This window comes from Bufo gargarizans, chromosome 11, assembly GCF_014858855.1.
Source record: "Bufo gargarizans isolate SCDJY-AF-19 chromosome 11, ASM1485885v1, whole genome shotgun sequence".
Lineage (NCBI taxonomy): Eukaryota > Metazoa > Chordata > Amphibia > Anura > Bufonidae > Bufo > Bufo gargarizans.
Window position 1 is genome coordinate 55,305,082 of NC_058090.1, and position 26,414 is coordinate 55,331,495.

Sequence of the window (26,414 nt, forward strand, 5' to 3'; positions counted from 1 at the left end):
CATACTTACAGTATACGTTAGGCACAATTATTTGTAAATCTGGGTGATCTCTGGCAAATTTCCCCTTTTCCAATGACCCTTTGCCCCCCGAATATAAAGAATTTGTAGATGCAAGAGGGTTAAGAGTTGGTAGGTTGGGGCATTGTCTTGGACCCCTGCACACCAGGCCCCACATCCTAAAAGTGACCATCAGAGCCCTTTGGCCGCGTGCCTAGATTTGCCAGCACCGTGGACCAGACATGCCTGGAGCGCTGTGATTCATGCAGGGATAGCTTCCCTCCACTGCCAGTCTACAGACTTATCATCCTCTGCCGGAGACAGTGCACCGTTGCCATGGAGACAAGCGCTCAGCAACAGGCACGGTGACCAAGGACCGCAAGCACGCGCTTTCTGGAGCTGAAGTGAGAGGCATCCAGTGCACTGACAACCGTCCATGTAACGTAATGACTAGTTGCACCTCTAGGTTGTCACAGGACGGCTTCCACTCTTGTGACATTAACCACTTGGTTAGCAGAGCAGTTTCTTCTCAAACCCCATAAAGGGGTTTTTCGGATAATATCCTTTTTATTATTTATATATTACAAGGATAGGTCATCAGTATCCGATCGGTGGGGGTCCGATCAACAGGAGCACCCCAGCCTTCTAGCAGCTTTGTCTAGACCATGTGATGACACACTCATCAGTCACATGACTGGGGCGGAGCTGCTATACAACGGTGCTGTGCTTAGTGAGCAGAGAGAAGGCCATAGTGCTACTGCGAGCACCGGTGCCTTCTCAAACAGCTAACCGGAGGGGGTCCGGGGTGTCAGACCGCCACCGATCAGCCGAGGATAGGTCATCAGTAAAAAAAAAAAAATAATATGTCAGAAAACCCTGTTTAACAATGCCCCACAACAGCCATAGAGAGAAGGTGCAGTCTAAGACCCTGTGGGCGCCTTATTCTGGATGCCAGTAGATTGCATCGCCCAAATCACCCAGCCAGGTAGAAAGAGGCAACAAGTCAGGGCGAGGGCTTTCTTTTGCCCCTCAGGCAATGTTCTGTATCTCAAATGCATAAAAAATATAAATAAATTTTATCTGTGGTCCACTTAAAATGCCGTTCATTAGAAGGACTACACCTATATTAAAAGGGGTTGCCTTGGATAAAAAAAAAAAAAATTACATTTTTTCAGCCCAGAAACAGCACCACATCTATCCATGGCTGTACCTCATCCCTACTGATATGAATGGTGCAGACACCCCCAAAGGAGAAGAGTGCCACTGTCTCTGGAAGGAAAGATTATCCTTTTTTTTCTAACCCAGGACAACCCCTTTAATTCAGTTATTATAGTGAGCAATGCAGGTAGCATAAGTAACATGAGAAAATGTCACATGGTGTGGCACATTGTACATCTTCTCTCACCGTTTTGTCTCGGAGTCTCTCTCCATGGACAAGAAAGTCTGCACTCCTGTTCTCCTCGGGGTGGGAAGTTTTATACACGGTGACACAGCTGAGTCCCCCTCCTGCAAGCGGTAACCACCCGCCACTCGAGTCATCCCGTGTCATCACCACAGCTCGCACGCGTGCATAACTGTCACTGAAAGAGATAGAGAACACGCAAGCAAACACGCATTAGAGCTGGAGACTGGTATAAACGAGCAATAAGAGAAACGGATGAACATCATGCACATGGCCATGTACCATCACATTCTAAAACGTCTGTGTGCACTGAACCTCAAAGCAGTCTGTAAATCATTAAAGGGGATGACCAGGATTTTACTACTGGTAGCCTATCCTTGGGAGAGACATTCAATATATGAACAGTGGGGGTCCTTCACCAACTCCAATCAGATGTCCTGCAGCTCTGGAGCCGTGAGTGCACCCCTGCCCATTATGTGTAGCATATGGAGGTGGTTACTGCAGTACTGCTCCCACTGAAGGGAATGGGAACAGTGCTGCAGTAAATAGCTCGGTCCACTACACAATGAACACAGTTGTGTAGTTCTGGTGCTGGAGCTACCCTGAATAAATTTATTGCAGTGAATGCGAGCTATTGGACCCCCTTCCAATATGATATTGATGGCTTATCCCGAGTATAATGCTGGAAACCCCTTTAAGATTACTGACCAAGCATTAATAGTAAAGAGGTTGGCTAAATATGGCATCCTTCTGCAGATTTGAACACGGGAAGCTGGAAATTTTCCTTGCGGCCAGAGGATGACAAATCTATATAATACACAGATCGGTCACGCACTGGGGCGGACAAGGCCATATAGACCAGGTTTGACACTCTGATATTTGTAACATACGAACCCATCCAAGAACTTAGTTACTGCATATAAAAATACGTAATAAAAACCTGAAAATCACGTAGATATTGAGATAATTGATGATCTGCAGTCTGTCGGGGGCTCTATACCTAGTATCTCCCATGCATCTCAGTATATGCTGCACAGTCATCCATGAAAAGTAATCCCCATGCCTCAATAAGACAATAATGTTGTAACCTTCCACCGACGACTTTCCAGACAAGAAATATTTTATTCTACTTCTAGGCTACAAAATCAATTCTAAATTCTAGTCATTCTGAATATTTCCGGGAAATACATGCACTCATTTGCCACCTAAAAAAAAAAAAAAAAAAAAAAAACAACAACAGATATGCTGCTACCAAGAATACCATTTATATGACCAATAAACCACTTTATGGGTGCACTTCACATCCTCCGTGACACCAATCAAGACTTGTGCAACTTCCATAGTACAGGATTGCAAGAAACCAAATAAGGAGCCAAAAATAATTCTACGAAATTCTCTTTGTGTTGTCATATCTTCCGATGATAAAAGGTTATCGAGAAACTTAAGGGCCTTTTACATGGGCAATAAACAGCAGTGGCAACAACTGATGGAGTCACACTAATCAAATCATCTGCACAACCCTAAAGAGACCCTCAAAACAGAACTTATTGGGGGTGGTTGAAGATCAGAATCAAGATATACTGGACCAAGCACACACATAGTATTTCATTGTAAGGCTGCTTTCACACTAGCGTTCGCTGGTCCGCTCGTGAGCTCCGTTTGAAGGAGCTCACGAGCGGACCCGAACGCAGCCGTCCAGCCCTGATGCAGTCTGAATGGAGGCGGATCCGCTCAGACTGCATCAGTCTGGCGGCGTTCAGCCTCCGCTCCGCTCGCCTCCGCACGGACAGGCGGACAGCTGAACGCTGCTTGCAGCGTTCGGGTGTCCGCCTGGCCGTGCGGAGGCGAGCGGATCCGTCCAGACTTTCAATGTAAGTCAATGGGGACGGATCCGTTTGAAGATGCCACAATGTGGCTCAATCTTCAAGCGGATCCGTCCCCCATTGACTTTACATTGAAAGTCTGGACGGATCCGTACTAGGCTATTTTCACACTTAGCTGTTCTATGCTAAAAATAATGCAGACGGATCCGTTCTGAACGGAGCCTCCGTCTGCATTATTATGAGCGGATCCGTTCAGAACGGATCCGCCCGAACGCTAGTGTGAAAGTAGCCTTAGATGACCAACATGGTTCTTGAAGTCACAAATGACAAAGTGGATATTCTTCAAAAGAGCACCCGCAAAACCTGTCCAGTAGTGTGGTTCCATGGCCATGATCTTATGGTATAATGTGGTACGGTAAATTAGGCCCACATGGGTAAAAAGACAATAAAGGACACAAATCCCAGATTCGGTCTAGTACTGTTAAAGAAAATGGTAATCATAGTTGTTGACTCCTCAGACGATCATGCTGCATCCAAGATTAAGGGTACTTTCACACTAGCGTTATTCTTTTCTGGTATTGAGTTCCGTTACAGGGGCTCAATACTGGGAAAAAACGCTTCAGTTTTATCCTAACGCATTCTGAATGGAAAGAATTACGTTCAGTATACATCAGGATGTCTTCAGTTCAGTCCCTCTTACGGTATTTCCTTGGATAAAAATAAATAAAAATAAAGTTCAAATTATTTTTTTTACCCCAGCACCACATCTATCCACGGCTGTACCACATCCCTATTGAAGTGAATTGTGCAGAAACCCCCAAAGGACAAGAGTGCCACTGTCTCTGGAAGAAAAGATTACCCTCTTTTTTTCTAACCCAGGACAACCCCTTTAATTCAGTTATTATAGTGAGCAATGTAGGTAGCATAATTTTCTTTGGCCAAAATTCCGGAACACTTGTCGGAATGCCGGATTCGGCATGAATTTCCATTGAACAGTATTAATGCCGGATCCGGTACCAAGTGTTCCGGAAAACCGGATCCGGTTTCCCGGTCTGTGCATGCGCATACCTTTAACAATGCAAAAAAATAATAATAATACCAGATTCGTTTTTCTGGATGACACCGGAGAGACGGATCTGGAATTTCAATGCATTTTTCAGACGGATCCGCATCCCGATCTGTCTACATACAGGTTTCCGGATCCAGCATGCAATTCCGGCAACGGAACTGCCGGACGGATCCTCACAACGCAAGTGTGAAAGTACCCCCAAGTTAAACTACTTCAAACTTGAGAAAACAAGGACAGAAAGCCAATTGTTCAAAACATCGGTGGTGGTCCAAGCTCCTGGACCCTGTCTGAGGATACTGTGAGAATATCCGGTTAAGGGTACTTTCACACTTGCGTTTTTCTTTTCCGGCATAGAGTTCCGTCACAGGGGCTCTATACCGGAAAAGAACTGATCAGGCATATCCCCATGCATTCTGAATGGAGAGTAATCCGTTCAGTTTGCATCAGGATGTCTTCAGTTCAGTCGTTTTGACTGATCAGGCAAAAGAGAAAACCGTAGCATGCTACGGTTTTATCTCCGGCGAAAAAAACTGAAGACTTGCCTGAATGCCGGATCCGGCATTTTTTTCCATAGGAATGTATTAGTGCCGGATCCGGCATTCAAAATACCGGAATGCCGGATCCGTCCTTCCGGTCTGCGCATGCGCAGACCTTTAAAAAAAAAAAAAAAAAAAAAAAAAAAAAACGGATCCGTTTTGCCTGATGACACCGGAAAAACGGATCCGGTATTGCAATGCATTTTTCTGACTGATCAGGCATTTTTCTGACTGATCAGGATCCTGATCAGTCTGAAAAATGCCTGATCAGTCAGAAAAAATGACATCCGTTTGCATACAGTTTGCCTGATCAGGCAGTCAGTTCAGGCAACGGAACTGCCTGCCGGAATCAAGCAACGCAAGTGTGAAAGTACCCTAAGATCTCTTTTTTATTCATTCACCAAGGTAAATCCAGGTCAAGAAGAATCCAGAAATAATGTACCAAGGAAAAACAAAGATGAAATATGAATACCTGCAACACAGAGTGAAGCACAGAACATACATTTAGTATGTGACCCTCAGGAACACACGTTCAATATGTAGAGAGTATATTGTGGCGGCTGTCTGTTAGCATACGGCAGCAGGGATGTCTCACATCCTAAGTCGTGTTAATGACCATAGCTTTGCTTCAATATTTTGAGCGGTGCCAGTGTTTGACAGTCTATTTCCTTCAATTATGCTGCGTGCAGTTTTCTCACAGGACGGCTGAATGGCAAGCTCTGTGCATCCTCGTCTCACTCACTCAAAGCCTGGAGCTAGGAAACGGTTACATAACCACGCTTAAAGGGCCACCGATACCTCTCCATAACATCTGCTTAGCCGAGACGAGTACAACTGAGCATGAACAGTACTACAAAGCGGACATTACCAACTACAGGAATTCAGACTATTAGCTTTTCAAATGAAAAATTTAGGAGCCAAATTGTTCACCGTTCTCAGTTAGGACTTTGGCACGGTCGGCATTTGGTCATCAGTATTTATAACCCAAGACCAGGAATGGAACCTACAGAGAAAACGTTTCATGGAAAGATGTGTGCCTCTTCTGTGTTTTGGAGCCACTCCTGGTCTTGGCTTACAAATACTGACCGTGTGAAAGTGGCCTTAGGAGTACAATTCTCCCTTCCATGATTTTATTATATATTTTTTTTAATCAAGAACAGGAACGGAATCTAGAAGAGGAAGCTGAGGGAAATATTTCTAAATGAGAAGATCCGGTCTCATTTCTGGTGACAATACATGTAAAATAAAAATAGGACACTTTAAGCACTTTTATGCATAAAAAAATGCTTAAAGGGTTTGTCCCATTAAGACACCTTATCCCCTCTCCTCAAGATAGGGGATAAGTGTCTAATTTGCGGAGGTACACCCATCATGAGAACAGGGGGGACTCACCTTAAATGAAGCGGTGGTCACGCATATGTGCTGCTGATGCTCCATTCAGCTCCATGAGGCTGCGGAGAAAGCTGAAAGCTTGTACTCGGCTATCTCAAGCAGTCCCATAGAGCGGAAGAGAACAGCAGATATGCAGGCTTGACCGCTACTCCATTCAATTGGGGGAGCAACAAAAAAAATTGTTCCATCAGATGCCATGTTACAAAGCAACTTTAAGCAAGTGACGAAAACCTACGTAACATGCTGTACGGAGCCGCATCGACTCTGTATGCGGCATATTTGAGCGCATGGGGCCTTACATACTGTATGTACACCTCTAGATAAGTTCAAAATAACTAGATCCATTACATGAACCCAGGTAGTGGCCACCTTAAAGCCACCAGGTAATCTTCTGCCCAGACTACGGCAGGACTTCCCCCTGTATACAATCATCACCAGTGCAGGCCTCTAGACAATCCCGACTGATGACAATCTCAAATCATGTCTCTTAGGCCTTATGCCCATAACCGTTGTTTGGGTTTGTGACCCATTCATTTTTAAAAACATGCAGTCCCAATTTGTGCGGTTGTCTCACAAATTATACAACATGCCCTATTCTTGCCCGTTTTGTGCACAAGAATAGGCAGTTTCTATTTAGAAAATGTGGCATGCGCATGGTTGGTATCTGTATTTTACGGACCACAAAATAAATACGCTGGTGTGCATGAGGTCTTATCCTAATTTCTGGCCATACTTGCTGGAGACTATAATGCTAGGACATATATCATTCTAGAGGACACGTTACTATAAACTAAACATCCTTGCTCCAGTACAGCTACATTTCTTTCTTCATCATATAGAAACTGAATTTTCTTAGGTTTTCATATATGGTGCTTTATTGTAGCCCAGTCCCACCACTAGGACCATAATCATCTGGAGACCTACTGCTTCCAGAAAATCTCCACACAATCATGACACAATCATTATCCCTTATGGTGGTGTCACACATTATTTTTTTTATTTTATTTTTTTAAGACCACAGTTTTTTTAGGTAGTTTGTCATGCAAACATTTGAGCCAACGCCAGAAGGAGAAATATAAAGGCAAGAACATATATTTCTCCTTCTTCTTAGATCCACTTCTGGCTTTCGCTCAAAAACCGCATCAAGAACTCCAGCATCTTTATCCCAAAAAAAATAATAATATATTTTTGAAACCACCCTAATGGTTACGTAGGGTAGTATTTAATTTAAAATACTGCGGTCCCATTCTCGGTTTAGCTTTCATTTGCAGTGGAATCCGTAGCAGAAATCAGAGGATGGCCCTGGATTTCTGCCACAGATAAGCCCCATTCAATGGGCAGTGTGTGGTTTCCCATGCGGATATTCAAGAAGCGTCCTGTCAACTTCTTCCTGCAATGTGGACAAATCCCCGGTGGGAAAAATTCCCAACAAACTCAACGGGGCTCTGAAAACACAAGGCTTTCCGCCTAGAAAACAAGTCTGAATCTGAATGAAAGATTCGCCATGTGAACATACTCTGTCCATCAAATTCCTGTGCTCTTGTCTGTTTAAAGGGGTTCTCCAACCAAAAATATTCAACAAAAATTTCCAACCAGCACCTGGCTCTGAATACTTTTGTAATTGCAAGCGAGTAAAAATTTTTGTATAGCCACTGAGTTATTCGCTGAAATCTAGCTTTATAGCGCCATCTGCTGTTTGCCCTTTCTCTACTTTCTCTGTCCTGCTCACTGAGATGGACATACATGCTCAGTTCCATCCTTCAACGGCCACCAGCTGCAGCAGACAGGACACACCACTTCAGAAAGTACAACTAAATCTAGCAGAGCAATTGGAGCAATGATAGGGCAGATCTTTGGATCCATTTGAGGTACAGGGCTGGTTCTAAGAAAGAAGTTGTCATCTGCTATACGATATTGGATTTGAATTTTTAACATTAATCATGGGATAACCCTTTTAATGTATCCGCCTGGGGCTTTTCCTGACGTACACGTTAACTGAAACGTGACGTGAACAGCCCCTAATATCTGGTATGTAAATGGTACCAACTGTGAAACTGCAGTAATGCAGGATACAAGTCATAATAGTAGAGATAAGGCAGGACTTAGTAGAGATAACAGGGTTGCCCATGTAAATAAAATAGAAGTTTGGCCTGCAGGGTGCTGTGTGCACCCAATGATGATTGCATGGAGCTAATGTGGTCTGCATCCTGCTAAAGTAGTCACAGATATCTCCTCCTGGGAGAAGGAAGCGCAATGGGTGCAGGAAGCTATAGTCAGCATCTGGCAATGGCATGGTAGATATACAGTGACATATAAGGCCTGGTTCACAAAACCCCCGTTGCAGTGTGCGACCAGCCTTACAGGGTCATTACCACCTCTGAACTTTCGAAGTTGGCTTTCAGATATCCCATGGGCTGTAGAAGAATAGCAAAAATGATTTTAAAAAAATTCACCGATCCATCAGTTAGGATAAAAACAAGATAAAAATGGATAAGAAGGAAGAGTAAAACACCTATGCCAGGACTCCGAGCAGCGAAGGGGTTAAGGAGGCCTTTAAAGCTGCATGCCTCACTTCTATTACATAAAACAAACAGGAAGTTTTTTCTCCCATTTACTTTCTTCCGTCTGTTTTCAAACCCCTCAGGCAAATGGTTAACCTATTTCTTCATAACCAGCTCCCGCCGAACACCAGCTATCAACACCAGGGAGTTCTTTCATGGCAAAGGAGCGTAAAAGCTGGGGTGGGGGGTGCAAACCGGACGCTGGGAAAAAAAAAAAAACACGAGGATGAGAGCAGTGGAAGAAGAAAGAGGAGGCCGAACACAGAGTAACGAGAAAGCAAATCTGCTGGGAAGCCATAACACGCCAAAAATATGTTAGGTATGAAGACTAAGCGATGTGTAACATGCGGGAGACACATCCGGGAAGAACAAACACCAACTTTCTTTATCCACAATAGTCCTGTAATCGCTTCTAATACACACTGTGTCACCCGAGCCACATCCGCTGCTGAACTCCTGTTTGCACTTCGATACTTTGGCATTACCAGATCTCCTGGAAAGAGTGGAAACAACCCCCCACCCAAGGTCAAATTACACCATCACTCAGGAAATAAAGGATAAAGTCATGGCTACATGATTGAACTGCTAGCAGAGTTCACACATGATGCAACACATATGCCATTTATTAGGTCATTCACATTTTGCCTACGAAAATCGCGAAATACCACAAGTTTCTTCGGGTTTGCTGCGTTGTTTTTTTTTTCTTAATACATCACAGCATACTTCTACTTGCTGTGGTTTAGAATCAATTGTTTCCATTACATTTATAGTGAAGAATACTATATCAAACAAACACACGTAAAAGAAAAATACAAAACAGGAAAAAAAAAAAAAAAACACTCAACGTACAATCTCAATTGGCATTTGGCCATACAACTGATACAGAATTTCAGGCCAGCAGGGGTTGCCCACCAGGACTGTGTATGTATGTGTATACATACATACACACACACATAGATATATATATATATCTATATACACACACACACACACACACATACATATATACACACACACATACATCATTATATATGTATATATATATATATATATATTTATGGGAGAGGCTTAACTGTGATGAGTGGGTGAAGCGCTTCCCCTGACCTAGCTGGCTGTGTTGTGCCGGAAGCCAGGAGCGAGGGTAAGCCTAGTAGTGGGCATACCCTAAAAGGGAGTGTTTGAGAACAGGGGGGGTGGGTGGGTGTGAACAGAAGCGCCCTGAGGAGCTGGAGGCTGGGGCTTAAGAAGGTAATATGCCCCTCCCACAAATTCAGGCTGACTTTTCAGCCTTCCACTTATGGGAGAGGCTTAACTGTGATGAGTGGGTGAAGCGCTTCCCCTGACCTAGCTGGCTGTGTTGTGCCGGAAGCCAGGAGCGAGGGTAAGCCTAGTAGTGGGCAAAAATAAACGAGGAGAGCAGAGTAGTGACCAAAAGCCTTCAAAACCACCCAGAGAGCAAGATTACAAAATGCCTGGGAAATCTCAACATGCGGGTTCGGGATGTATCTCGTGAAGCAAGAAGAGCGCCACCTACCCAAGCATTTAACCCAGTGCGCCGAGACCCCGTTTTCGATGCTGAGGGCGCAGCTCCAGTTCAGAGCGAGAGTCCCGTGGTGGCCAGCGGGTTACGACCGAGACCTGAGGCCAGCGTTATGATGTGGGCCACAAAACTGGATTGATGACAGGGGCCCCCAACGCCAAGGAAGCAGCGGGGCCTCTGGGGAGGCCATTGCAACGGGGCCAGCAATTGACGGGGGACCATGACTGGGCACCAATCGTTGGAGGTTTTAAAACCTGACCTCCGAGGATGGTCCATGCTGATTGGCCTTCGTGGAAGGGAGCCAGAGGCCACAAAGGTCATGGGCCCAGGACAACTGTCGCACCGGCAACCCCTAACGTTTAGGGGAGGTGCTGGTGAACTCACCTGGCCCGAGGAACCCGCAAAACCCGAGATACACGGCTGCCCTAACAATCAAACTAGGAGAGTGGCCAAAAAGGAAATCCATCCAGCGCGGACGAGAGTCTCCCAAACATCTCACCGGAGACAAGCTGCGCGCCACCTACCCGCATGGCGCAGTGCTGTCTCCCCGCTAGGTACAGCTTGATGGTGTTAAATGACAGCCTGAGATTTGCAGTGACAGTGGGCTATGAACGCCAGGGTGTAGGAGACATCGTTCAAGCCACCTGCGGGTGGGACCTTAAAAAAACTTTGGAAACCTTGACGCCGGCTTGGTAGTTTCCTGATGGTACGGGAAAACCTCTGAGCGTTTCAGGCAAATATATTGGATCCTGACCGATTCAGGCAAATGCGAACAACCTGTGGGAAATACGTGACCTGAGTGAATCAGGAAAATACATAGTAACATAATAACATAGTACATAAGGCCGAAAAAGACATTTGTCCATCCAGTTCGGCCTGACATCCTGCAAGTTGATCCAGAGGAAGGCAAAAAACCCCTGTGAGGTAGAAGCCAATTTTCCTCATTTCAGGGGAATAAAAAATTCCTTCCCGACTCCAATCAGGCAATCAGAATAACTCCCTGGATCAACGATCTCTCTAGTAGCTATAGCCTGTAAAATTAATACATACACCCTGGAAATACCGACAACCTGAAGAGACAGGAAAATACAAACCTGAGCGATTCAGGGAAATACATGACCTGAGTGATTTCAGGGAAAATACGTAAAACCTGAGCGATTCAGGGGAATACATAAAACCCAAGCGATTCAGGGAAATGAGACCTGGGGTGCGTCAGAAACCCCCTCCCCGGAAACCCCCCTAAAAATATATACATATTTCCCCCCTTTTTTTTTTTTTATATATATATATTTTTTTAATGGAGGTGCGTAAAGCCGCCACCCGGCTCGACCTTACCTGAAACCTGGCACCGTGGAATAACCAGACACGGAGACGCCCTGTGACACAATTGAGGAAGGATCGAAATTCCGGTGGCCTGAGGCCCTGCTTACCTGAAATAAACTAGCGTTGGTACGAGACCCGGAGAGAGGTGTGATCTGGTGGCACTGGAATGAAGCGACGGAGAACCAGGATGCAGCCTGGGCATCATGGCCAACTGCTGGATGACCCTGAACTGCCAGAATCAGGGCCCGAAGTCGCGCTGCATGCAACAAGACCTGTGGGAAACAGAAATCCAGACGTGCCGGACACGAACCGGGTAACCAGGAACCAGCCGGACCCTGCTGAGAAACCCCCGAGCGTTCCAGGCAGCTGCATGGAACCTGAGCGATTCAGGCAAATACATTGAATCCTGAGCTTACCTACACCTTTCGGGGAGGATGACAGGCCTGGGTGAACCAGGAGGCAGAGGTAGGAATGAGCCTGGGCGAACCAGGAGACAGAAGAAGGTGCGTGCCTGGGCGATCCAGGAGGCAGAGGTAGGAATGAGCCTGGGCGAACCAGGAGACAGAAGAAGGTGCGTGCCTGGGCGATCCAGGAGGCAGAGGTAGGTATGAGCCTGGGCGATCCAGGAGACAGAGGTAGGTATGAGCCTGGACGAACCAGGAGACAGAGGTAGGTATGAGCCTGGACGAACCAGGAGACAGAGGTAGGTATGAGCCTGGACGAACCAGGAGACAGAGGTAGGTATGAGCCTGGACGAACCAGGAGACAGAGGTAGGTATGAGCCTGGACGAACCAGGAGACAGAGGTAGGTATGAGCCTGGACGAACCAGGAGACAGAGGTAGGTATGAGCCTGGACGAACCAGGAGACAGAGGTAGGTATGAGCCTGGACGAACCAGGAGACAGAGGTAGGTATGAGCCTGGACGAACCAGGAGACAGAGGTAGGTATGAGCCTGGACGAACCAGGAGACAGAGGTAGGTATGAGCCTGGACGAACCAGGAGACAGAGGTAGGTATGAGCCTGGACGAACCAGGAGACAGAGGTAGGTATGAGCCTGGACGAACCAGGAGACAGAGGTAGGTATGAGCCTGGACGAACCAGGAGACAGAGGTAGGTATGAGCCTGGACGAACCAGGAGACAGAGGTAGGTATGAGCCTGGACGAACCAGGAGACAGAGGTAGGTATGAGCCTGGACGAACCAGGAGACAGAGGTAGGTATGGGCCTGGACGAACCAGGAGACAGAGGAAGGTAGGTGCGTGCCTGGGCGATCCAGGAGGCAGAGGTAGGTGCGTGCCTGGGCGATCCAGGAGGCAGAGGTAGGTGCGTGCCTGGGCGATCCAGGAGGCAGAGGTAGGTGCGTGCCTGGGCGATCCAGGAGGCAGAGGTAGGTGCGTGCCTGGGCGATCCAGGAGGCAGAGGTAGGTGCGTGCCTGGGCGATCCAGGAGGCAGAGGTAGGTATGAGCCTGGCGAGCCAGGAGACAGAAGTAGGTAGTAGATGAGACAGCAGTATATCACGTGAAGCATAGATATATAACATGTGGCATGTCGCCCATAGAGTAGAAGACTGCGGTGAGCGTATGGTGACCGCTAAATGGGTATGGCGAGGAATGATGGCCTGGACTACTTATGGTGAGACCCCCAATTTTATTTTATTTTTTTAATTTTTTTTTTTTTTTTTTTAACCCGTGCTAACCTGGACCCTTCCAGCCCAGCGGAATGAGGAACCAAGGATGACTGCCTCGCTCCCGCACGGCGGGAGTGCGTATGAAATGGCTGGAGATTGGAACCTACCGATTAACTTGTAGATCTATTTAAATTTCTTTATAAAATAAAATAAAATTTTATTGTATAATTTTTTTTTTTTTTTTATATATTGTAAGAGAATGTCTGGAGTGGTAGTGGATGGAAGATACGTACCACTGGGGGTCGTGGCCCTGGTGGAGTAAGAGCAGGGTGGGTGTCTGTTCCCCACGGACCACCACGGGTGGACAGGTTTCAGTTGTTGGTGTCAGTCTACACTGATCCTGGCAGGTTGGTTATCTCTGGCCTTAGTTGGGTAGGGAAGGAGTTAATCCTTCACTATGCTTGCTGGGTGTGGTCTGCCTGCTACACCCAGGGCTGTGAATATAGGTTTGATGCTCACTGACTGTGGGGCTGCTGATGAAGTGTGGTCTCCTGTCTCACTGCAGGAGGCTGATCGCTCGGTCGGGCTGAGCGCTGTAGTCCGCTCGTCTACCAAGGACTGCCCAATTGCTGCAGGCTCAGCGAAGGACCAAAAGAAGGGGATCCTGTGGCCGGAGCCAATCCCTTGTCCAGGCCGACACGTGGCCTGTCTAACTTGCATGAACTTGGACAAACCCACCCCATGACAAGGTGTAGTACTGACCACGGATGTGAGAGACTGTGTGAACAGGCACCAAGACGCCTGCAGCGTTTGGGGATCCTTTGTGGGAGGTGGGGGTTTATGGACATTGCTGTTGTGTTGAATTGCACAGTTTAGATGTGATGCACTGGAGTGAATAAAAGAGCACGGTTTTTCCCTTAACAAAAGAGTCATGGTGCATAGTGATTTTAACTTTGACAGGGTTTCTGATGTACATTTATGGGCCCAGGCCTGACGGAAGCACTCCGGCGTGCGCTCCAAGCTGGAACGCACGCCGCACACGCGACCAGGCCCAGACCCGGCCGAGGGACTCCGGCGTGCGCTCCAAGCCGGAACGCACGCCGGCCACGTGACCCGGCCCATGCCTTGCGGCGGATTTCCGGCGTGCGCTCCACGCTGGAACGCACGCCGGCTTGCAGTGGGGCCTGAGGTGAGGACGGGGAGGCCGTGTGGAGAGGGGGATCTGCGGGCCAGACCCTGCCCCCCCTGCTATCTCGGGAGGAAGTTGGAGGGGAACACAGGGAGGGAACCAAGGAAGGAGACAAGAAGAAATTTGGTGCGGACATGAGAATTGGCACGCGTTCCACGCTGGAACGCATGCCAACTCGGGGAGCCGGGAGTATGTGACCGCGGCTGATGGAGCCCTTGTGGCGCATTGTTTGCGCAAAATTACCTCTCCTGAAGACGTGTATGAAAACGAAACCAAACGAACCGAACCGAACCAGATGAAAGCTACTCACAACATGCACAGATGCAGCACCAGAGCAGGCGACTCCCTATCCAGAATGTGAACAGAAGCGCCCTGAGGAGCTGGAGGCTGGGGCTTAAGAAGGTAATATGCCCCTCCCACAAATTCAGGCTGACTTTTCAGCCTTCCACATATATACACACATACATCATTATATATGTGTATATATATATATATATATATATATATATATATATATATATATATATATATATATATACACACACACACACACTACTCACAAAAAGGTAAGGATATTTGGCTTCTGGGTGAAATTTATGTAAAAAGTTCACGCTACAGTGATATTACATCATGAAAGTAGGGCATTTAAAGGGAATCTGTCACCTGCTTTTACCATTTTAAGCTGGCACCATCGCTATGTTGACTAAAGTACCTTATTTCCAGCAGTCTTCTTTTTACTTTATTTCGTTTTGTAGTTTTGATATAAAAGCGCTTTTTACGTTATGCTAATTAGGCCCCAAGGTGCCCAGAGGGGCGTTTTTTTTTCCTTCTCCGGTGCCCAGTGACACTCCCCTGCAGTGCCCAAGAACGCCTCCTGATTATCAAATAACCTCCCACAGCCCGGCAAACGGTTCCGCCCCCTCCCCACGTCATAGTCTACCTTCTAGAAATGCCCCGTCCTCCTTCCTGTCTGCGGCCAGAAAACTCACGTAAGGCGCAGTACCGCCTGCACGATCATCAACCTCCTGAGGGCAACAGACTCAAAAGTCTCACTGGGCATTCGCCGAGCCCAGTGATGTGACCTGAGCGCTGTTGCCCTCAGGACATTGATGATCGCGCAGGCGGTACTGCGTGAGTTTTCTGTCCGCAGACAGGAAGAAGGACGGGGCATTTCTAGAAGGTAGACTATGACGTGGGGAGGGGGCGGAACCGTTTGCCGGGCTGTGGGAGGTTATTTGATGATCAGGAGGCGTTCTTGGGCACTGCAGGGGGGCATCACTGGGCACCGGAGAGTGGAAAAAAACGCCCCTCTGGGATCCTTGGACCCTAATTAGCATAACATAAAAAGCGCTTTTATATCAAAACTACAAAACAAAATAAAGTAAAAAGAAGACTGCTGGAAATAAGGTACTTTAGTCAACATAGCGATGGTGCCAGCTTAAAATGGTAAAAGCAGATGACAGATTCCCTTTAAGTAGAAACAGCAATGGTGATTTTCTCATCTCAAACTATTTATTGAATCTAAAGCTAACACCAGTGCTGGGTATACCCCCACAAAAATGTCAATGTCTCGATAACTTGTCATGTGGCCTTGAGCATCAATTACAGCTAGACAACGACGTCTCATGCTGTTCACAAGTCGGCTTATTGTCTGCTGAGGCATGGCATCCCACTCTTCTTGAAGGGCAGCCCCCAGGTCTTTGAGTTACAAGCCTCTATACGTTGACTCAGCTGATCCCACAGGTTTCCAAAGGGGCTCAGGTCTGGAAAAAGTGCAGGCCACTCCATTTGAGGTACCCCAGTCTCCAGCAGCCGTTCCTAAATGATGCAACCTCAATCAGCTAGTGCATTGTCGTCCATGAAGATAAAATTAGGCCTGTGTTGTTCATGCACAATGACTGGATTAATAATGTCATATGTAGTATGGGCTTGTCACTGTACCATTCACAAAGTGTAGGGCAGTCCTGTATTGATTAGACACACCTGCCCACACTAACACCACCACCAAAAGCAAACAGTGGCTGATGCATAGCGCTCTCCAACATCGCTGGCGGCCATCATTTCTGCTCAGCCTGAATTAACTTTCATCAGTGAACAGCACTGATGCCCACTGGTCCCTCGTCCAGCGTAGATGTTCCCTGGCCCATGCAAGACAACGACACAGACCATGCTGATGTAAATGGTTTTAAATGGTCTGATGTGAGACTTGGGTGCATCTCACCTCCCTTAAATGTTCCTGGAGTTGTATGGCATTCATCATTAAGTTCCGCAGGGCATTGTTCACAATGAAGCGGTCACCAATGTGGGATGTGGCTAAAGGACGTCCATTTCTATGCCTTTCTGTGACTCTTACAGTCTCTATTTATCTCTGTTACAACCTGCTGATGACACTGACACTCTAAGCTCAGTGGCCACTTCCGTCTGAGAACATCCTGCTTGGCGAGGTACTGTTGATCAATTGTTAGGCGTCGTCTTGGTCTCATGATGTCAAAATTTGAACAGCATGATGAGGAGGACTGTTTAAATACCAATTCTAATTGAACCAGAAAATTTATTGAGCGATTCATGGATCAAACACCTGTTGTGAATTTTGCCGTAAAGCTCCTTGTTAGAGAACAGCAAGTTGTGCAAATAGTACTGAAACATTGAAGAGTTGGACATGTGTATTAAAAAGTTTAGAGAAGGTCACATTAAGTTCACCTGTAAAGATTAGTGTGCATTTTAGGTTTATCCCGAAATTTCACCCAGAAGCCAAAAATCCCTAACTTTTTGTGAGTAGTGTATATATAAAGCCATACTCCTCCTCACCGACACCCTGCCACTGCCGTTTTGCGTTTACCCATCCCTTCTGCCCTCTACTTCCTGGTCCGGGCTCGACGCACAGAAAATGCCTACAAATCCAAATCACTAGCTGAGGCGGTGAGCTGAGGAAGTAGAAACCGCCAGGCATTTCCTGAGTGTCAAGCCGGAATTATGAAGAAGAGGGCAGCACGGACAGGTAAGCCGCAAAATGGCAAAATGGCAATGGTGGGGCATTGATAAGGATGAGTAATGCTTTTATTTAATTTTTTTTAAACCCACCGGACAACCCTTTTAAACACTTGGTTGGGTGGCCCATGTCCATAAGAGCAGAGAGGAACCAGATGTCCCCATGACCTATTAGGGTCCGGCGACACGTGGTGCACGTAATTTCATGTAATGCATTACAATGGTGTCGCAATGCAACATGCTAAATCCTGCGACAGTTGCAAAAAATCCATCCCGGGTGGATTTTTCTGCAACTGTCGCAATGCAACACCATTGAAATACATTATGACAAGTCCCCATGTAGCCATACCCCTTGTGTTGCGCGACGGGTAGCTGGATCATTTAAATAGTTTGCCTTCAAGAGACGCCTATTTTAAGGGGCCATTCAAACACAGTATTTTGACAGTGGAATGTGTAGTGTATTTGGTGCCAAAGTGACTCATTGGAAATGCTCATCGTGTGGGATAAAAACGAGCTCAACAAAATAAGTCACCCAGTCCCAACCATTCTATCATCTATGTTACAGTCATGTGAAAAAATTAGGACACCCTTTGAAAGCATGTGGTTTTTTGTAACATTTTTAATAAAAGGTTATTTCATCTCCGTTTCAACAATACAGAGAGATTAAAGTAATCCAACTAAACAAAGAAAACTGAAGAAAAGTCTTTTCAAGATCTTCTGTAAATGTCATTCTACAAAAATGCCTATTCTAACTGAGGAAAAAGATAGGACACCCTTGCCCCTAATAGCGAGTGTTACCTCCTTTGGCTGAAATAACTGCAGTGAGACGGTTCTTGTAGCCATCTACCAGTCTTCGACATCGGTCTGAGGAAATTTTACCCCACTCCTCAATGCAGAACTTTTTCAGCTGTGAGATGTTTGAGGGGTTTCTTGCACGTACAGCCCTTTTCAAGTCACCCCACAGCATCTCAATGGGATTCAAATCTGGACTTTGACTTGGCCATTCCAGGACTCTCCATTTCTTCTTTTTCAGCCAATCTTTGGTTGATTTACTAGTATGTTTTGGGTCATTGTCATGTTGCATGGTCCAGTTCCGCTTCAGCTTTAATTTTCTAACTGATGGTCTCACATGTTCTTCAAGCACCTTCTGATACACCGTAGAATTCATCGTGGATTCTATGATGGTGAGCTGACCAGGTCCTGCTGCAGCAAAGCAGCCCCAAACCATGACACTTCCACCTCCATACTTCACAGTTGGTATGAGGTTCTTTTCTTGGAATGCTGTGTTTGGTTTACGCCAAACATGTCCTCTGCTGTTGTGTCCAAATAATTCAATTTTGGACTCATCTGTCCAAAGAACATTATTCCAGAAGTCCTGGTCTTTGTCAACTTTATCTCTGGCAAATGTCAGTCTGGCCTCGATGTTTCTCTTGGAAAGCAAAGGTTTCCTCCTTGCACACCTCCCATGCAAGTTAAACTTGTACAGTCTCTTTCTGATTGTAGAGGCATGTACTTCTACATCAACAGTAGCCAGAGCCTGCTGTAGTTCTCGAGATGACACTTTAGGGTTTTTGGAGACCTCTTTTAGCATCTTGCGGTCTGCTCTTGGGGTGAACTTGCTGGGGCGACCAGTCCTGGGCATGTTGGCAGTTGTTTTGAAAGCCCTCCACTTGTAGACTATCTTCCGGACAGTGGAATGGCTGATTTCAAAATCTTTTGAGATCTTTTTAAATCCCTTCCCAGACTCATAGGCTGCTACAATCTTTTTTCTGAAGTCCTCTGACAGCTCTTTTGCTCTCACCATGGTGCTCACTCTCACTTCAACAGTCAGGAGCACACCAAACTAAATGTCTGAGGTTTAAATAGGGCAAGCCTCATTCAACATGCAGAGTAACGATCTACTAATTATGTGCACCTGGTGTGATATACCTGTGTGAGATCTGAGCCAATTTAAGAGGGAATACATGTGAGGGTGTCCTATCTTTTTCCTCAGTTAGAATAGGCATTTTTGTAGAATGACATTTACAGAAGATCTTGAAAAGACTTTTCTTCAGTTTTCTTTGTTTAGTTGGATTACTTTAATCTCTCTGTATTGTTGAAACGGAGATGAAATAACCTTTTATTAAAAATGTTACAAAAAACCACATGCTTTCAAAGGGTGTCCTAATTTTTTCACATGACTGTATATGCGGATACTGCAGATACTAGGCGACTGTGCCTTTAAAATACCCTTCATGCCTGATATTAATCAGATATTTAGAAACCAGCATGACAGAGGAAATCTGGTGACCTCTATCAGTTTGCGGAGTCATCATCCAAACAATCTAGCTGGCCCCGGACACAGCAAACTAGGTCTGGCTGCTGTCCCTATTCAAACAGCTGGAGAATGGCCAACCCAAGCTTTTATGTTTGGGGATGAGCAATACTATTGCACCATGTTCAGTCAAGCATGAGTAGAAAATGCCTAGAATGTAATTAATATAATCAAGTGTGGTATAAAAAGCCAACTAATTATCATAAACAACATACAACCTACATGCATCACCTACTGTAATCATTTAACACATTGCGCCCCCCCCCCCCCCCCCCCCTTCTTGGGGGAGAGAACTCTACACAGTCAGATAGCAACACACATTATTACACTATAATAAGACAGATACATGGGAGATTGCCATAACTGCAAATTATCGGTGAAAAATGTTATATCCTTGACTGAAGTATTTACTTAAGAAGACCGGTCCAGGAAGAGGATAGGTACACTGCCACAAAATAATCAAGACACTTTTATTAGGTACTTGGCTCTTGGGACTTATCAAGTCTTGCTCAAAGAGGTATGAGCCACCTTCAGTAACCAAGAACATTTCTTTAAAGTGGTACTAAAGCACATTTATAACGCAATTCAGAAAATCAAAACCACTTTCAATGTGATGTCACATGGCCTAGGAAGAGGCCTAGGTGCTCGTTGGCGTACTTTGACCTCTTTGTACAGAAGGGTGTGTCGGGAGTGGGACCTCCACTGATCAGATATTGATGACCTATTCGGAGGAGAGGCAGTCAGTATCAAAGGGTTTGGATATTGATGGCCTGTCCTCAATAAACCTATCTCTTCCGTCTACCCCATACAGGGAGTGCAGAATTATTAGGCAAGTTGTATTTTTGAGGATTAATTTTATTATTGAACAACAACCATGTTCTCAATGAACCCAAAAAACTCATTAATATCAAAGCTGAGTATTTTTGGAAGTAGTTTTTAGTTTTAGCTATTTTAGGGGGATATCTGTGTGTGCAGGTGACTATTACTGTGCATAATTATTAAGCAACTTAACAAAAAACAAATATATACCCATTTTGATTATTTATTTTTACCAGTGAAACCAATATAACATCTCAACATTCACAAATATATATTTCTGACATTCAAAAACAAATCAGTGACCAATATAGCCACCTTTCTTTGCAAGGACACTCAAAAGCGTCAGTGTTTTGATCTGTTCACCATCAACATTGCGTGCAGCAGCAACCACAGCCTCCCAGACACTGTTCAGAGAGGTGCACTGTTTTCCCTCCTTGTAAATCTCACATTTGATGATGGACCACAGGTTCTCAATGGGGTTCAGATCAGGTGAACAAGGAGGCCATGTCATTAGATTTTCTTCTTTTATACCCTTTCTTGCTAGCCACGCTGTGGAGTACTTGGAAGCGTGTGATGGAGCATTGTTCTGCATGAAAATCATGTTTTTCTTGAAGGATGCAGACTTCTTCCTGTACCACTGCTTGAAGAAGGTGTCTTCCAGAAACTGGCAGTAGGACTGGGAGTTGAGCTTGACTCCATCCTCAACCCGAAAAGGCCCCACAAGCTCATCTTTGATGATACCAGCCCAAACCAGTACTCCACCTCCACCTTGCTGGCGTCTGAGTCGGACTGGAGCTCTCTGCCCTTTACCAATCCAGCCACGGGCCCATCCATCTGGCCCATCAAGACTCACTCTCATTTCATCAGTCCATAAAACCTTAGAAAAATCAGTCTTGAGATATTTCTTGGCCCAGTCTTGACGTTTCAGCTTGTGTGTCTTGTTCAGTGGTGGTCGTCTTTCAGCCTTTCTTACCTTGGCCATGTCTCTGAGTATTGCACACCTTGTGCTTTTGGGCACTCCAGTGATGTTGCAGCTCTGAAATATGGCCAAACTGGTGGCAAGTGGCATCTTGGCAGCTGCACGCTTGACTTTTCTCAGTTCATGGGCAGTTATTTTGCGCCTTGGTTTTTCCACACGCTTCTTGCGACCCTGTTGACTATTTTGAATGAAACGCTTGATTGTTCGATGATCACGCTTCAGAAGCTTTGCAATTTTAAGAGTGCTGCATCCCTCTGCAAGATATCTCACTATTTTTGACTTTTCTGAGCCTGTCAAGTCCTTCTTTTGACCCATTTTGCCAAAGGAAAGGAAGTTGCCTAATAATTATGCACACCTGATATAGGGTGTTGATGTCATTAGACCACACCCCTTCTCATTACAGAGATGCACATCACCTAATATGCTTAATTGGTAGTAGGCTTTCAAGCCTATACAGCTTGGAGTAAGACAACATGCATAAAGAGGATGATGTGGTCAAAATACTCATTTGCCTAATAATTCTGCACTCCCTGTATACCTACATGCTTGGCAACGTGTTGTTAATGGGGACGGAAAAGAAAAACACTGGACTCAACATCAAGCAGAAGAAAGTTATTAGGCATAAAACTTCAAAGCACCTAACCCATTTCTGACCCCAAATTATCTGTGGGGGGAGGGGGGGGGGGAGAGTCAGAGTACATTAGATTGTTGTTCGGCCCCGCGGTAAACAGTGGATTTTAGGCAGAAATTACTTTATTGTGCATGGGTGCCTAGGATGTGATGGTGACATCACTAAGGGTAGGGCCACACAGTCAGGTTCTGCAAGCAGGAGTAGACTGAGATCGTAGACGGAGAGAAGGTATAAAGGATGGATACAACTTCTACTCTTTTTGTTTTTCACTCCTCCAAAACTGCTTCAGGAAACCTGACGGTGTGTCCGTGCCCTAAATGGGTTCAAAAAGGGCCTGGATGCAATGGTTGAGTGTATGAGGTTATGGTTACTAGATTACTGCAAATGGGCAGATGATCTGAGGAATATTTCTGATTTGGAGTCGTGAAGGAATATTTTTTCTTAAGATGAGGAACATTGGCTTTGGTGCCATGAAGTTTTCACCTTTCTCTGGATCAACACTGAACTGGGTGGATGGATGTCCTTACAACCTCTTACAAGGTTATAAAATTAATATTTTTCCCGATTTATGGGCTATTTGGGCCATGGTTGGCAGAGCTGAATGACTACATGGGCAAAAGGGGGTATTAATCAACCGGTCTGGACACATGGACGGCTCTAAATGTCCTCTAGGTCACCTGGAGTGCAGATCATGGCAGCAGCACTAGCTGGCCCAGTTATGTGGACACTGCATGGTACCGTTTTGTGGTATTTAATTATGTCACATATTTGCACAGGACTGACGCGGTTCGGCCCTCAGGTAGTGAAAGAGGCCCCCACCCACACACACAAATTGTTGAGGGGCCTTCACAGACATTGTTCCTGCTCCACATAAGTAAATATCAAGGGCCGCCGATAAGCATAGGTTCATGCCCCTGACAGTTTTGGCGGTGGCTGCCAGAGGGGGGGCGTGCAGATTTTGGCTGCTTCCTTGTTGTAAAGTAGGTTCTATCCACAAATTCTATATTTTCAGAGGAGGCCAGGAGTTTTTATTAATACTTTTTTCATGACCACATATTCACATATTTACCGCCTGAAGACGGAAGAATCAGAGCAGTGTAAAAATGAACGGTATTCATGGCAATGAGGGAGTTAATCTGCGGCAGCCCTCAATGAACTGCTTATCAGTCATTTCCTGTCCAGGCCGCTCCCTCTGTCCAATGGTTAATCATTCATCCTTTCCTGCAGAAATTTATCAAGCAGATAACATTTGCAAACGCCCTGCCAAGTTAGGAAGCAGACTGTGAGCTGAACTGCGTGGGGGCAGCAAGGCTAACCAGATCATGAAATCCTGGAGACCCATGTCAGCAAATCCTTCTGACTGTATCAGTGAGCTCACAACAATACACTGCAAATCCAGGCTAAAGAGCGGCCTGGAAAATAAGCTCTGCCACCAGCCATCAGATATCCTGGAGCCTACACCAATAGTAATAATGGACGGTTCATGCAGGTGGCACACCTGTGTATGTGTAGACCAACGTACAAATGCTTGACAAGTGGCACCAAAACACAGCACGAAACTATGACCTGGATGGCAGCTGTGCCATATGCAGTTTGCTGGGATTGCATGTGTGCATTCCTCCGGCACAATTTATGGATTGTAAGAAGGCTTCGCGCACATGGGCATATCATGGCTTGGAGGACCCATGTAGAACGGCACTCACAGCAATGTGACATTTATAAAAGGAGCAGGGTTTCATCAGATGCTTGTGCCTACAAGCATAGTCTCTAGGACAGAGGTGCACAACGTTTCCTGGTTGGGGGCCACATTGCCATACTGAACCAATGACGAGGGCCGAAATTAAAATTTAAAGATGTATTAATAACTGAAATATTGTACTTATGGCATATTGAACACACATTATGTACCATTAATGTCAAGTTACACTTCCAGGACTCCCATCTAATGGGAAAAATACATGAAAAATACATGTGAGTAGCCACAAGACATAGGCATACATGTCTGTTACCAGATGGTTGGGGGCCGCACAGAATGGTATCAAGGGCCGCATGTGGCCCCCGGGCCGCAGGTTGTGCACCCCTGCTCTAGGAGGTTATAAAATACAGTATATTGCTATACCGAAGCACCAGTGGCACATAGAGGGCCCATGTCTGCAGGGTACAGAACCGATGCCTATGGCTATGGCCACATGTGGAATTAATGCAGTGGATTTTCACAAAGTGGAACTGCATGTGAAAAATCCACGGCTGACCTGCCATCGCCACAACGGATCACTTCTGGCTGATCAAAATCTTTTTCACGAGGTTTAATATTCAGACATGCTTCAAAGTTGTACTAGTCTGTGATAACCGGCTGTTTTACTACACCGATTGCAGACTACAGGGTGCCAGAATCAGTAGTCTGTACTCTAAAGGTGGTGGGGCAAAATCTAAAAGGTGCCTTCACATGTTACGGAATTTTCTGCAACAAAATCTGCACCACAAAGGCATCGCCCTTGTTGGCCTATGGGGTCGAAAAGGGTCAATACCCCCAGTCTGTTCGGCGGTAGAATGTTAAGCAAAGGTTTGTTGTGGATTTCCTTTAGTTGAAGATCAATGGAAATTAGCAACATTATTTACACACAAAATCTGCAACTTTGAAAAACCCAGATTTTGTTGCAGAACATTCCGCAATGTGTGAAGGCACCCTAAGGATACATCTACATCACGATTTTCGGCATGACATATGTTGCGTGTCAGTGTCGCACCCAAGATTCGCAGTCTAGCCAAAGGAATGAAAGGGGTCGCAGCATGACTCGCACGTTTTGGGCTCCCTGTAAGGGTACACAGGATTTTAGGTGCGACAAATGGTGTCTGCTAGTGTCGCACCCTAAAAGGTACATCTACAAGGGTTTATAGGTGCGATACATGTTGTGCGTCAGTGTCACACCCTAAGGGCACCTCTACATAGGATTATAGGAGCGATATATGTCGTGCTTCAGTGTCGCCCCTCAAGGGTACATCTACATGGGATTATAGGTGCGATATAAGTTGTGCGTCAGTGTCGCACCCCAAGGGTACAGCTACATGGCGATTTTTTACGAGTGACATGTTGCCAGTCAGTGTCGCACCCCAAGGGTACAGCTACATGGCGATTTTTGGCGTGACATGTTGCCAGTCAGTGTCGCACCCTAAGGGTACAGCTACATGGCGATTTTTGGCGTGACATGTTGCCAGTCAGTGTCGCACCGAAAGATTAGCAGTATAGCCATAGGAATGAAAGGGGTCGCAGCATGACTTGCACGTTTTAGGCTCCATAAGGGTACATCTGCATGGGATTTTAGGTGCGATATATGTTGTGTGCCAGTGTCGCACCGTAAGGGTACATCTACACGGGATTTTAGGTGCGACATATGTCATGTGACTGCGGTGTGACTCGCACGTTTGCTGTGACCGCGTCACTTGAATGGTAAATACAATTCAGCAGGCATGCGAGCCATGCTGCAACACCATTCATTCCTATGGCAGCCCTGCCACACTGCATTACTTGGGCGCAACACATGCCGTGCCCAAAAATTGCCGTGTAGACGTACCCTTAACCAGAATACTCCAGCTGCTAAAATGAACATTTCTACCAATATCAGAGGACTCCTCTGAAAACCAACGCTGAAAAGAGAATGAAGGACAATGGCTTCCTAGGATTTGTCCAGGGCAAAAATAGAGCGACAAATAAAATATGTCAACGTATCCGTGTGTTTTTACAATGGCCGGAGACTTCTGTAAGGGGACCCCCCTCTAACGATCAAACCTCTGTTGGGTCTGGGGGACAAGGATCCAACTGGATGAATTTATCACATGCCATTCTGTTGTTTCCCCCATCCATGTCGAGATATTACGATATGAGGGTCTGCATGTTAATGGAAACCAGGACAGCTCGGCTGTGTGCGGGATCAAAGCTAATCATATAGTATTTATAGTATTCACCAGCTATACTGTCTTGTCATTACCATTTCCAGCAAGCAGATAGATTGTGCTGCGAGGCCCGCCATAGGACCAACAATCTGGAAACAGTAGGGTTAACTGAGTAAATCTAGATGAATCAAGACTGACCCACAAGCAGTAACATATGAAGCGGTAATGAGATGGGGAGAACATCCACCCACACGTGCAGCCAGGCCGCGCTCACAGCAGCTGCTATGTCTTCAGGAACTGGATGTCTCACAGGCTGAGGCGACTGAGTCACA

The 26,414-nt window shown here is 45.9% G+C and overlaps 1 protein-coding gene across 1 annotated transcript in view; it reads right to left on the reverse strand.

Moving 5' to 3' along the window:
• SPRED1 (sprouty related EVH1 domain containing 1) overlaps positions 1-26,414 on the reverse strand; it is a 59,916-nt gene that overhangs the window by 22,180 nt on the left and 11,322 nt on the right. The window contains exon 2 of the mRNA XM_044271830.1: positions 1,403-1,577. Coding sequence (XP_044127765.1) covers positions 1,403-1,577 — 175 coding nt within the window. The remainder of the gene's footprint in view (positions 1-1,402; positions 1,578-26,414) is intronic.